Source organism: Fringilla coelebs (assembly GCF_963513975.1).
Source record: "Fringilla coelebs genome assembly, chromosome: 2".
NCBI lineage: Eukaryota > Metazoa > Chordata > Aves > Passeriformes > Fringillidae > Fringilla > Fringilla coelebs.
The window spans coordinates 73,112,173-73,126,276 of record NC_140029.1 but is presented as its reverse complement, the minus strand read 5'-3'; the positions used below and the strand labels follow the sequence as shown (position 1 = coordinate 73,126,276).

At 41.5% G+C, this 14,104-nt stretch overlaps 1 protein-coding gene across 1 annotated transcript in view; it reads right to left on the bottom strand.

Annotated features, from left to right (window-relative positions):
* Positions 1 to 911: 911 nt before the first annotated feature.
* Positions 912 to 14,104, bottom strand: part of LATS2 (large tumor suppressor kinase 2) — a 48,833-nt gene continuing 35,640 nt past the window's right edge. Inside the window, exons 3-8 of the mRNA XM_084201187.1 lie at positions 13,125 to 13,257; positions 9,654 to 11,191; positions 6,345 to 6,927; positions 5,538 to 5,720; positions 4,269 to 4,375; positions 912 to 3,571 (exon numbers count right to left, since the gene is read on the bottom strand). Of these exons, the coding sequence (XP_084057313.1) occupies positions 3,077 to 3,571; positions 4,269 to 4,375; positions 5,538 to 5,720; positions 6,345 to 6,927; positions 9,654 to 11,191; positions 13,125 to 13,257 (3,039 nt within the window). The 3' untranslated portion in view covers positions 912 to 3,076. The remainder of the gene's footprint in view (positions 3,572 to 4,268; positions 4,376 to 5,537; positions 5,721 to 6,344; positions 6,928 to 9,653; positions 11,192 to 13,124; positions 13,258 to 14,104) is intronic.

Below are 14,104 nucleotides of genomic sequence, written 5' to 3'. Positions count from 1 at the left end.
TGCTGCTGCTCAGTAAATCTGGCCCTGCTGAAGAGTACAGGTATGAAAGGCTTGTAGAGGCTCCTTTCTCTTCCTGGCAGCCCTGCTATATAAAGTTTTCTGGTTTTTTATTAAATTATCTGGGGTGGGTTTTTTTTGTTTGCTTTGTTTTGTTTTTGAGGAAGGGGTATTTTAATACCAACCCTAAATTTTTACCTCTGAAAAGAAGATCCTTGATTTTGCAGAAGTTTAGCAGAAACAAGAGTAAGAGCCACCCTCAGGATGTGGCACAAGGTTAACTTGTCCAAATTTTATAAAATTTACTCCCAAGTTTCTGTTTACCTCTGAAAAGTCTGCAAAGGACGAGAGGCTTCTACAGACAGTGCCTGATAAACTTGAAAGATTGGTTTTTCAAATTAGTTCTGTAGGTGAAAGGGGAGTTGGCTTCTGTTCCCTGCAGCATAGATTGTAAATCAGTAATGGTGGAAGCACCTGTTTCCTTCTGGGCTGGTTTCTCCTGTTTTGCTTAGCTGCAGAGATTCTGTATGTGCAGGTGAATTACTTACATTTTAGAAATGAATCAGAGGCAACAGCCAGAGGGGGCAAGCCAGCATTGTGGCTGCCCTGGCAGCACCCCCACTGCACAGGAAGTGACTGTGTTCAGTTTTATCTATTCCATTCCATATCTATTCCATCCACTGACCTGCTCTCTCCAAGTTTTACCCGGAATCTGCTCCTTTCTCTTAAGGGCCGTTGAGGACAGAAGAAATAGTCTGAAGGCACCCCGAGATTCCACATCAAATGCTGCAGGAGAGATGAGATTTGGATCTTATGTTTATAGCTCAACCCCATCAATAACATTACAAAAAGAAACCCATAAAACTTCTGCCTTAAAGGAGGATTGAATAACAAATAACACATTGTAGATTTTGATTCAGGTTTTTAATAAATTCTGCCAGTAGAAGCTTTCAAAGGCAATGATATATCAATAAATAACAGTTAAATTGAGTTCCTGAGAAAGAACCTACCACATGAAAGAATGTCAGATAGATGTAAATAACAAAAAAATGGCATTACTATATAAAAAAGCAGTAATACTGAATCTTACATGAACTGTCACAACACAAGCACTGCATACCTCAGAACATTCCTTTCATACAAATGTAAACAAATACACAATCATTTTTGTTTAGTTTAGGCTGATGAATTCATATGTTGTTGCTTAGATATCTAAACAATGGATAGAATAGGATATGCTAAAACATTAAGGAATAATATGTGGAATAATATACGGAAAAAATAATGAAGCTCCAGATTTAAAAAGAAAATAAAGCAAAAACACATTAAAGGAGTGTTTTCATCAAAAGTTATTAGGTCAATCACTTTAAATAGGACTGTTACACTAATCTGAATTACGGATTTTTGTGTGTGTTTACTTATTTAGTTATATATAATATATATGCAAATATGTATGGCTTAATTATCTTTAGTATTCTGATATCATCTTGAATAATTCTCACTTATACATACAAGAAAAATGCATATTTTAACATAGTTAAAAACAGGTATTTCAAAGTATGCCTATATTTTGACAGAAATGAAGGCCTATTGTGCTCCATCACAGCAACATTTTAACCTCTAGACAACGGGACAGAATGACCTACCAACAATGCCAACGTTTTCCAATGTCAGTGCCTAAAAGACTAGGATCCTCAATGGATACACATGTGGGGGGTCTGATGTCTGGAAAGCCACGTACCTCCAGGTTCCATAGGTGTCTGTGGAGCTGCAGGCACCCAGCCTCTGCCTCGCTGCACCCGGGACTTTGGGGCATTATGGGAGCCCCATGCTGGGAGATGCTCCAGTCTGGATGCAGTGCTGCCTCTGCCAGCTGGAGCCACGGCCTCTGTGCTGCTCCCTGCCCGAGCCATGGCCACTGTGCTGCTCCCTGCCCAAGCCATGACCACAGTGCTGCTCCCTGCCTGAGCCAGCCCCATCCAGGCTCTCCCCACAAATCTGCTCCGTTGTAATGTTCTGGCTGTTGGTCCACGTTGGGAAACGTGTGTGCCCGTGACATGTGCTTGCTAAAACCATCTATTACATCAGACCACAACGTCACTACTCAGGTATAACCTTTGCAATCTGTTTTACAAAATTTATATTGGATACAATCATAAGAGGAAACCACCCACACAATACATTATCAACACGCGGTTTAAAACGGTCTAATTTTAGACCCTTAGAAAAATGAATCCACAGGACCTGCCTGTGAATGGCAAGAAAAGGCCATTTCAAATAGAAAACCACTGCTCATGCAACATTCTTCACACACTAGACAATGAAATCACACCCAAGTTGCCACTTGCTCACACTTTCTATTACACTCCAATAAGCAGAAGGAAATAAAGCAGCTTTAAGGTTATGTCACAATTTTGAAATGTGGAAAATACATATAATAAACAAAAATCAGGTGTGAATACAATGGCATCAGTAAATTTAGAAAATTAGAGAGCAGTTTTCTTTTTTTCATTTTTCTTCTTCTTTTTTTTCTTTCTTACATTATTGCACAGAGACCTTTCATCACATGTTCTTCAGCTTTATGCATCTTCCTAAATGTGAAGTAAGTGCTATGGATAAAATAAAAATGTAGAAAAGAAGAACAGCAGCATGATTTGTCAAAGTTAATCCCTATAATTTAGTAGGAAAAAAACCCTGCTATAAACAAAATATAAGTGCTCTTTATTCATTTAAAAAACAACGCTGACAGTTGCAGAAGTCTGTAAGTGTTAATCTGAGTAAGGGGGATGCTGACCTCAAATAAAAATAGGCCAGAAATGACAGACTGCTGGCCTTGCAGATTTTGGTGAAGACCAGGATTTCAAGTGTAATTATCAACAAAGTTATTTACAGTAGAACTGACCTGAACTTTCAAGAGTGCCATCTTTAGGACCTGGCCCTGCAAGCTTCTTTTACTCCCCAGGATGTCTCCAGCCTTAGCTGAAGGTACACAAGTGCTGCAGGATCAGCTCCTAAAGGATCAGTTAAAGGCCCTATTGGACTTGAGATTAGTCTTATCTGGAGTACTCTATACAATAATTTACACATATACAGGCTGACAAGCTCCAGTCTGATCTATCACACCTTTGTCTTCTACATCAGATTTCTCAGACTGGCAAACTTCCATTCCAGAAGGTTTGGGATACCTGAACGGATACCCGTTGTCATCAAAGAATCTTCGGAAAGTAAACTCATAAAAAGCATGTTCTGTGTGTTTGTTGTTGGAAGAGGCTAGTGGATCCCAGGTCCTGGTGCTGTCACCACTAGCATCACTCCAAGGACTTTCTTCTTCAACTGGATCAAAATTTGAAGTGTCCATTGGATGGCTGATCTTTGGAACATAGGGAGCTGGCTGCCTACGGATATCGGTAGAGAAGTCCATAGAGTGAAAGAAAGAATGGGCTTTAATATCATCTGCTCCATTTCTTCCAAGTCTGTCCTCAGCAGCACAGCAGAGCTTTGTGATCAGATCAGTTGCCTCAGGGCTCAGTTTGATCTGTGAGGGAATGTGCAGTGTGCTTTCCCAATTTATCACCTGCAGGCAACAAAGGTATTAAGGAACTTTTGATCTGGAAACAGAACTCTTCCAATGGCCAACATGAACTGTACAGGAGTGCACACGTAACAAGTCATCTCACAGTCTGCATAGTTCACAGCTTCAAGACTGCATTTCCTGTTAGCAATTACTCTAATGAGCCAGAAAAACATCGTTGGCTAGCAGACAAAAGGAACAATTCCATTTTTTAAAAAGGCAAATTCCTTCCCGAATGTTCCCAGTCAGATTTGAGAACATACTTAGTTTACACAAAGGAATTACTTCTCTTAGTCTCCAAAATGTAAAGTAGGAAAAGTGATCACAAGACAGATCCTCTCTAAAAAAGAACTATCACTGCTCAATTTTGAAACACTAATATTGCCAACTGCAATTGTCACTGGCATATCAGGTACCAATAGGCACCCTAAGGAATTACATGGATGAACTTGTGCTTGAGAAATCATAAAATTCTGCTAAGAAGACTCATAAAACTAGTATCTTTCTCTGCAGCTGGACAAGTCAGTTCTAGTCTGATATTCAGTGTCTTCATTTACTGGCAAAAGATGTGTGCTTGCACAGAACTATTTAAAATCAGGGGTTTTTAACCAATACTCCTTTCTCTAGCAAAAGAAAGGGGAGTAGATCTGGGAGGGGTTAAAATTTTGCTACCACAGACTGGAACTTTGCTTCAACTTACCTTCAGCTGGGTTTCTGTGGGTGTAGGAGCCAGGAAAGGAGGCTGTCCCACTAACATCTCAAAGAGGATGACACCAACACTCCACCAGTCACAGAGCTGAGTGTATCCTGAAAGGCAAGTCAAAAGGTTGACCTCCATTAGCAAAGGAGAATGTGTACAGAGCTACTTGCAATTAAGTATTAAAACATACAGCACAAACTTCTGCCTTTTCTCAGACAAAAGGTTTGTGACTTCTGCTTGCTGACCTACTTTACTGCTGTTTACTTCTAGTAAAGATCTAATCCTATTGTCCTTGAACCTTTCTGAATAAACAAAAGTGAGTCATGACACTATCATTAAAAAGAATGAAGGAGGGTTTTTTTGTGCCCAATCTCACACCAGCACAACTGAACCTCAAATAACAAAAATGTTTAGCAAGTGATGTCCACCTTAGGTTCAGTGGAGGTGACTTTGAAAAGCTGCTGAAAGACACAGCCTGGCTCTACAGACATAAGAAAGCCACAGACAACTCTGAGTAAGTTACAAGCAAAGGAACAACTTTAATCACTTAACTGCTGTGACAAGACCAATAAGGTGTATGTTTAAGATCTGAAAAAAAAAAAAATTTAAACACTGATTTCAGTGGAATTTGTGTAATCAAATGATGTAGGATACAATGTGAAATCTCTGTTAGAGAGGATCATGCTTAGGATCTAGTTTGCAGTTTGCAGACAACTCTGAACACCTAACCTCCTTGCTACAGTGACCATGTCAGTTCTGCATGTCACCAAGTACTGTCCAAATTCCTCAAGCTAACCTTTTGAATATAGGGTGTCCAGAGTAAATTGTGAAAAACTTTCTGTTAGGTTCCACAGGTTCTGGCTGGGAATATAGAGGGCATTTTTTAAGTTTACATAATCCATGCTGAAGTGGCCCATCTGAATCAGTGACCCAGAACTGTCAGCTGGCTACTCACTGGTCTGTGTAAACTTGATGGGGTCACAGCTGTACTCCATGAGTACAGATAATCTGCTTTATACTTGAAAAATATCACTGTTAAAATTATCCAACACATTTATTAGCAGCCTCATTTAAAGGCCTCAGAGTGTGGACACTGCACACACAAAGTATGGTCACCCCCAGTGTGGTGATGCTAAACACTGGAGCATCAGGAGTTCTTAATCTGAGTTAAGTGTTTGTAGCCTTCGGAATGACAATCTTCCAAAACAGCAAGCTTATTCAAGGGAAAAAAACCCCAGTGAAACAGGAGGAGAATACAGGTTTACCTACCTTTACGAAGCAGGACTTCAGGGGCAATGTAATTAGGGGTTCCAACTAACGAGTGGGCCAGACATCTCTGGTGCTGCTTCTTAGCTCTTTGTTCCAATGTCTTCAGCCTATCTCCACATCGACAGTTGGACACATCATCCCAAAGATCACTGGGCTCCATGCTGTCTTGTCTGATATGGCTCCCTTTCAAATGGGAGAAAAAGTTCACATTCATGGTCATAAAACTTGACACAGAGAGAGAGAAGTGTTTACTCAGATCCAGAGCCATCTCCTACTCTCACTGAAGAACAGCAATTGAACTTTAAACCCAAGGTATTTTTTAATGCCCCCCCATTCACAATTGGTTTTCCATGCAAAATGTCGAACAAAATGTCTCTGTCTCAGCACAAGGAAATATAGTTCCATATGGGGGACACAGAACTATGGAGTATACTTAAGTTAGCTACACCAATTGTTTATGATCTCTTTGCCAACAGACACCAGAACTCAACAGAACATACAAGAGATGTATGGACTACTCCAAATCCGTGATTAAATTATTTCCCCACCAGAACAGACCCTCCAAACAAGTATAAACTGAAAAATTACTGCTGCTGCAGTGGAGACAACCACATTACTGACAGGGTTTTGAACAATATTGGAAACAAAGGACTGGAAACAAGCTAATTGAGTGAGTCAGACAGAGACACATCATATTGCCATTGACTGTTTGTCCAGTTTCCTGATCTGGTGTTTCTGGCAACAAGTAAGTGCTTGTTTCAAAAGAAATAACACAATAGCATCCCAGAAAAAGGGTAAAAATATTACCTTTCTGATAGTATTTTGAATTGTGAGTCCACCTGAATCCAGTACACAGTCCAAAGTCAGTCAGTTTGATATGCCCATCGAGGTCTATCAGAATGTTGTCAGGCTTGATGTCTCGATGAATAAATCCCATTTTGTGCACACTCTCTATGGCCAAAGTGAGCTCTGCAATATAAAATCTAGCCAGACGCTCTGGGAAGACCTCCATCCGAATCAGCAGGCTCATCATATCTCCACCAGGGATGTAGTCCATCACAAAGTACAAATTGTCTTTATCTTGGAAGGAGTAATAGAGTTTAACCACCCACTCATTGTCTGCCTCAGCAAGTATGTCCCTCTCTGCTTTGACATGAGCCACCTGATTCCGGTTCAGCACATCCTTCTTTCGCAGAGTCTTCATGGCATACAGGGCATGGGTGTCCACTTTGCAGGCCAGGCATACTTCTCCAAACGCACCAATACCCAGAGTCTTGATTTTCACAAACATAGATTTGTCCATTTTGGCCCTTTTAAGTCTGTTGTAGTTGGACTCCTTCTGGTAGAGAATTTTCCTCATTTGTTCCTGTTCTGCTTCACAGAGGCCTGCCTTTACAAAGGAAAGCAAACCACAAGAGCTAGTACTGTTATATTCATAGCAAGAGAAAAACAAATGAGCATTCCCAAAATACATTTCTTAGAAAAATTAACTAAGAACCAGAAAATATATATTCGTGAGGGATATACTCTCTTGTCTGTCTGTAGAGGTATTTCTGAAAAAAGAGCAAATTCACTGTGCCCAAACTTGCTGCCTGAATTTGCAGTATCTGAGATTGGTATGCCTGTTTCTTTTGGCTGAACAAGAAGACAGGGGGCAATATTGTCAGAGAGGGGAATACAACATAACAAACCTGACCGTGGGATTTGGTTTACACCTTTCAAATGTGCACTTTGCCACTGCGCTCCACTACATGTATGTGCACTTAAGCCCAGCTTAATTTAAAATGAAACTTAAACCTACATGCAGCAGTTCACTTTGTTCATGAATGGTTCCCCAGGGCAACTCACATTAACAGTTCCTACCTTGAGTGCTGTTTGTTTGGTTTTGTGTTGTAATTAAAAAGCTGGTTTTGACCTACACATTCCCAAGTGCCTTGGAACCTTCTTTAGAAATTGTGTTTCTTTCTCTGCCATAAACATCCTCCACTCTCAAGGTTTTTAGATCTCCTGATCATCTGTTCCATTAACTTCTCTTTTTCCCCTGCCAAAATATGTACATGTCCTCAGGTTTGGTCTCCCCTCAGCCACTGCAGCCCAGACGCTGGTGCTATCTCCCTCCTAAATGTATAGTTTTCCCTCTGCACCCAAGCTGTAGAGCAGCTGGCCTGTCCACCTCCTCTCTGCAGAGAGCCTTCCAATAACTGCAAGTAATATTTCACAGGGCTGTGAGAAGAAACCTCCTGGAAAAGAGAGAAGCAGCTGGACCCAACCAGATTTCCCCCAACTTATAAGACAGAGCCTGCAGAATGGCAACTCTACCAACTTCAGTGTCTGGCCCTCTGCTGAGAACCACTGGTGGCCTCCACCAGCAGAAACCCCTAGGCTGACCCCCAGGCTCCTCTGACAACTCACTTCCTGCAGCATGCTCTTTTCTTTCTGCGTAACCCAGTTCCAAAATCCTGAATTAATTGGCATCGACTGAACTACTTTTGAGAGAAAGATCAGTGCCTGGTGAGATGGGGCCATTGGGAGGGTGGAGGGAGCTGAAGCTCACTGATTAGCAGGTTAGAAACCCAAGCATACACCCACAGGACTGCTGCTTAGGCTGATTTAATTTCACATCTGTAGTCTAGGTATCTAAAGATGAATGTGGGCAGCCAGACTATGCAATGAGATCCTCACGGTATAAAAATTAAATCTGTATGAATAAAGCATGGGGTAAGTCTACAGAAACTTGCAGAACAGGTAGGATGAAATTTCAGACTGAAGGAAACAGCCAAATCAAAACAAGGAATACTGTTTTTAAAATGAAAGATAACTACATCAATCCATAATAGAGGAAATATTTACTTTTTAGGGTAAAATAATGAGTGTGCTCTGTTCTTGCTAATTCTAGAATAGTACAATATTAAGATAGCCAAAATCTCCTGCATGTGTATTTTCAGTCAGTGATAAGGTTTCTAGGAGAAGGAGTTGTTTTTGTTTACACCTGAATTATCTCTGAATGAGGGAAAACTGAAGAGTCAGAAGAGAAGAACTAGCACAATTAGATCCTGTTATACCTCTCTAGAAATCATTCCCTATCTCAGTCTCAGGAAAATACTCAAGCAACACAATACAACCTGTACTTGCAGTGAGGACAAACTATTAACTGTCAGTAAAATGCCAATGTTTCAAGAGATTTTCCAAGAATATTCTCTTAATTCTAACCTCAGTAAACAATCTCCTGAGTTTTCTGGTGCAACGTGAAAATTGAATCAATTGACTCTGGAAACTGACTGTGCTAGGGAAGATTGGGTAGTTAATTATTACCCATTATGTGTTAATAAGAGCTTTCCTTAGAGCTTATCCTTTAATGCAAAAATAGACTAGTGATATTCCAGTCATGCATAGGAAGAAAAAAACCCTCTTCCTCTTCCAGAAATAAAAATTAAAAACACAACTGCCAGACCAACCATCAGAGCTTGGCAGCTTTGTTTTAACCAGCACTATCAGAGAGTCAGCTTAGATTCAAGAGCTGCAGTTAGGCATGAAAGAAGTTCTATCACCCAAAATGCACCTCCCCAAGACCTGCCTCTAGAATGAGTTCTGGCAACAGTCCCAAAATCAGTTCAAGTCGGTCCAATATGGCTACTTGCATGACATTATCACTTACATGTGTTCAACAGACAACTTTCAGTCAAGTATTACATAGTCATCTGAAAATATGGCACAGCGACTGCCAAGCTGAACCATGGCTTTGGTGAATGGACAGCAATCATGGAACAGCGAGGAGGAACTCAAGCAAAGAGTTTTGCAAGAGCTGCCAAAGTAATGCCAGAATTATCTCAGCCTCAAGCCTGCCTTCTAAGTTCTTACCTACTTACCTATAATACAGGGTTTTTTTGCCTCATTTTACTTTTCTGGTATGAAGAAATATCATTTCACATTACAGGTTTTTCAAACAGCCTCCCAGACCTGCATCCACACTTTTAAAGAGATACAGTCTGGTATAGGGAGGTGTCTGATACCTACTACTTCAGTGGATTCTGCCTTTACAATTTTTTTTTTACAAATTAAAAATAGCAATAATCAATTTGACCCTATTAGATTTTATTATAACAAAACAAGAATTACTTTTGCCATTTCTTGCTCCAATTGTAACCTTCTGTTAATTTTCTGTTGGTAGGTCTTTATGACATTCTCTACATGTTGCTCCATGTAGAACTTGAAGGCAAAAGGTGAGTAGCTCTTTATTCGGGATTCTCGCTTTTCCTCATCTTTGCCATTTTTTCGCACAGGCACCGGAGATGTCTGAATCTGCTTTTTATCTTTGCTTGGTTTTTCAGCTTTAGTGTTCTTGCTGCTTTTGTCATTTCGCTCACTGCTCTCTTCAGCCTTGTTGCTCGTTGAACTGGGGACCACACGCAGAGTCTGCTCCACGCCCATGCACAAGCAGTTGATATCAAACTGCTCAGAGGTGCCAGGAAGTAACAAATGCTTGGGATAGGGTGGGGGTGGACACCGCAGCTCCTGGTTACCATAATCCACATTGAGCTGGTAGGCATTAGCTGCTCCAGGCGGTGGCACATGCTGCTCCATGATCTCCAGGCCATCCACAGCCGGTGCCTGCGCAGGCAGCCACGCAGGGTGGGAAGGTCCCACTGCAGTCTGAGGCTCTGGTCTCATCACTCTCATGCTCTTCACTGGCTGGAGGATATGAGCAGATGTGACTGCCGTGATTGTGTTTGGAGACGTAATGGAAGGATCAGGTTTGCCTGGAGGAACCTGTCTCATAGACACTGTCACTTGTGGCTGTTGCTGGTGGTTGTTGAAGGAGTTTGTTCTGCTTGGCACCGAGGCATCAGGTCTGAAGGATACATGTTGCCGTGGAGATGTTTCTATTCCTGGGTTTTGTACAGAATCTCTGCGTGATGGTGTTGCTGCCTGCCACTGCTGAACTTGAGGATTATTCATGTCATAGAGGTCCATGTTTAGGCTATTTCTAGATGGAGTTAATAGATTTTGTGGTGGACTGTCTGAAAAATCATTAGCAAAGGCTGGACCTCTGGATATCACATGCATTTGATGAGAAGAAGGACTTGTCTGTTTGTGATGAGAATGTGAGATATACAGGCTTGCTGGTGCCTGCTGAAATGCATGACCAGTATTGTTCTGAACAACTGCCCCTTTATTTGGGAGATTGGCATACCCCCCCTCCTGCTGCATCTTGTTTTGGAAGGATGGGCTCCGCTGAACACCATATCCCATAGGTTCCCCCTGCACCATCATGTGCTGCCTGCTGTAATGTGGGCTGTTGCAGCCATGGGACGCCTGCAGCTGCAAGGCCTGACTGCTGTGATTAGTCACTGGATAATTAATCACAGAAGATTCCATATTTGCAGGGTAAGCTTTCTGCTGATGGCTCGTTGGTGTGCTGTGAGCGCCTACACCAGAGGGTCGCTGTACAGGAGCAGTCATAGCTGAAGACTGAGAAGTAGAGATTAAATAGTCCATGTATGGCCTGGGAACCTCAGTAAGCATATTTGCACCTTCTGCTCCAAAGCCTGTCCCTTCATAGGCTGCATTACTGATCTGATGGTAGGATGGAAAAGATTCATTTGATCCTTCAAAGCTTGGCCTGCGGGTTACATTATTTGGCACAATACCCTTTCCTTTATAAAAAGAATACAGAAGAATGTTAGGAAACAATTCAGGTGAACCAATTACTTTGTATTACTCATGCATCTATACATACATACATACATACACACACATGCACACTTCTCAGGGAGTATGCGTTTTAAAAACACCTTTCAAAACCTAAATTAAACACTCTGAACATTTAAAGTTATAGGTGCCAAGTATTCCTACTGATAACAAGCTACTGGCTCACAATAATGCTCATGCCAGGAATCATCAGGGAGTCCTATCAAATCATGAAAATAGAAGCACAAATTCCCTAACTATGAACTCATCAGACTACTCTACAGCCTGTTTCTTAAAGCTGGACCAGTATTAGCAGTCATTGCTCTCAGGAGTCAGGAGCAGGAGGAAGCTAGAGAGCAGAGTGTTAAGTACAACAACAGGAAGAAAAAAGCTCCAGGAAGGACTTTCTATACAACTTAAAGTCAACATTGCTATAAACTACTAGGCCATCACAGAGTCCATGTTCTGCACAGCGAGCCACCTGCTCACACTGGTTTTCTGTTTACATCTGTCTCTTCCATCATTCTCAAAAATCCCTCTTTCCTTTTCCTTCATTTAAACAAAGGCATCATACAGTTTGTCCTGCATTCCTTCTTATGTGTTGGACACAGAGTACCCCCTCACATTACTCATCTTCCATCTGTTGGAAAGGAAAATCTTTCAGGGTGTCAACATATTAATCTTAGCTTGAAGAATGTGCAGAGACAAGATAGCAGCATTCCTACAGTGGAAGTGTTAACGGCACTTTTCATCAGTTCTTTGATCTGAGGACAAATTGCAGGTGTATAAAGCACTGGCTGTGCTAAAAAGACAAGGGGAGACTCTGTGCTGCTGCTATGTTTTTGTTCCCCTTCTGGTTCTTTAGCTCTCACAAATCACAGGACTTGGCCCATTTTTACCTAAACCATTTCCTTTTAAAATCCTGACTTCACAAAACCTGTAAGAATAGCCATACTGACATACTAACAAGCTTGAACAGCGCATGACAAGCTTTTTGCAGTACAGCACGCCCCAGCTGGGCCAGATGCAGCACACCTGAGCACAGCTGCTGACTCCTCACTTTGACACACAAGCCCTGCTGCCTACAGACACACAGGGATGTGCACGGTATTAAGAGAGGTTTCTGCACACTCTCTGCACACTGAGGGTGTGCACCACAATAAATGACACCCTCATGAAGAATGCAATGTTTTGAAATGGAATCAGGCTGAACAAATAATCAGAGATCTTTAAAGTGAAATCTGTAATTGGCAGCTCTTTCTCCTGTGATAACACAAGGCCAGCATTCCTAAGGCTGTTCTTACAACACCACCCCTGACAGTTCATCTGCTGGCACACAGTGAGATGCACTGATGAGGCTGTAGCAATCCACAGCATTCTAAGAAGTGGCTACTCTGGCCTGGAAGTGGGAGGCAGCCAGTGAGACCCATTTGTCACCTCTGTCTGCAGAATTCATCCTGAGCCTTGGGGGCAAGCTGACTTTGCTTTCCCTTATCAGAGGCCACAAAACAAAGTAGCAGCAATAACTGTCCTTCTTTGGGACACAATTTAGCTGTGCAAATAATCTTGATGTCAAGAGAGATATGATGTCCACCTCCTAGATTTGTACACCAATAAATCTGTTCTGGTCCAATGGGAAAATATTTGGATTTGAACAACAGATTTCTGTTTAAGAAGGTAGACTATGAATGTGTACACAGCCAACTCTTTATAAGCAGGTGAGCTGTATTGAGGTTCCAGCCCAGCTGGCCTTGCAAGGCCAGGTTCACTCCACTGTCTCCTACAAGACTGCTGTGGAACACTGCTGTCAAACACTTCTCCCCAGCAGCGACCCTACTTTAAAAACTAGCTTATTGCAAGAAAGAAGAACACAATTAAAAAAAATAAAATCATGCTCACCTGGTGAGGTTTGCTTAATTACACGTACTATCTGTTCATTTCTAGGATCCAAGTAGCTCATCTTACTGATGTACTCCAGGGCTGCCTCAATACTTCTGCTCCCTGTCTGCTTCAGTGCTCGGACAGCCATCTCCTGCACAAAGCAAACAAGAATTGAATCACGTTGTGACAAAACCCAAGCACTGGACTGCAAGCTGAAAAGCAGTAAGTGTTCTTACATTAATAGGAGCATTTTAAACACCAGATCCCAGCTGCCTGAAGCCAAATGGACTCACATTTTGAAAGCATTTACATGCCTTACACAACTCAAAAATCATAAAAAGAAAATAACAAAACATACAACCTACCCAGATTCTAGCAATTAAAGAAGCCTCAAATTAAAATTTCAAGAGCCCTTAAAACAATCTTTGAATAAGGTATGGAGAAGCCAGCATAATTTCACACTAGATGAAATGAAATTAAAATTTAGCTGTTAGTGTTTGAGAGCATGTCTCTTAGTCACACCTGAACACAGTAAAAACTTTATCCTTTCACGAATACTACAAAGAAGCTAATTAGGCAGGGGTTGATTTCTGCTCACTAGAGTCCCTGGGGAAGAAAAATTGCTGTTTTCAGTACAGCTGGGACATGATCCACCATTTGTTTGGAAAATGACTGGGCATCCCAAACCAAAAGCTACACTTGACAGTCTTTTTAGCTGTATTTTATGAACAACCACAGTTAGCAACCCCTGCTCTACTCTGCAGCTCCTAGCAGTTTGTTTATACTTTTACCTATAGCTCAGGTATATTAAACACCTTGCAATGACTCGAGCACCATGTAGCTGCAAAGCAAAATTTACAAATCCTCATGAGGCTGCATGGTGTTTTCTGAAACGAAGGAGAAATTGAAATCCAGAGCTTTAATGCTGAATTTCCCTCACAGAACTTCACCCACCAAAAACCTGGATACCTACTCAAAAGTAGCTGCTGAGCGCCTTT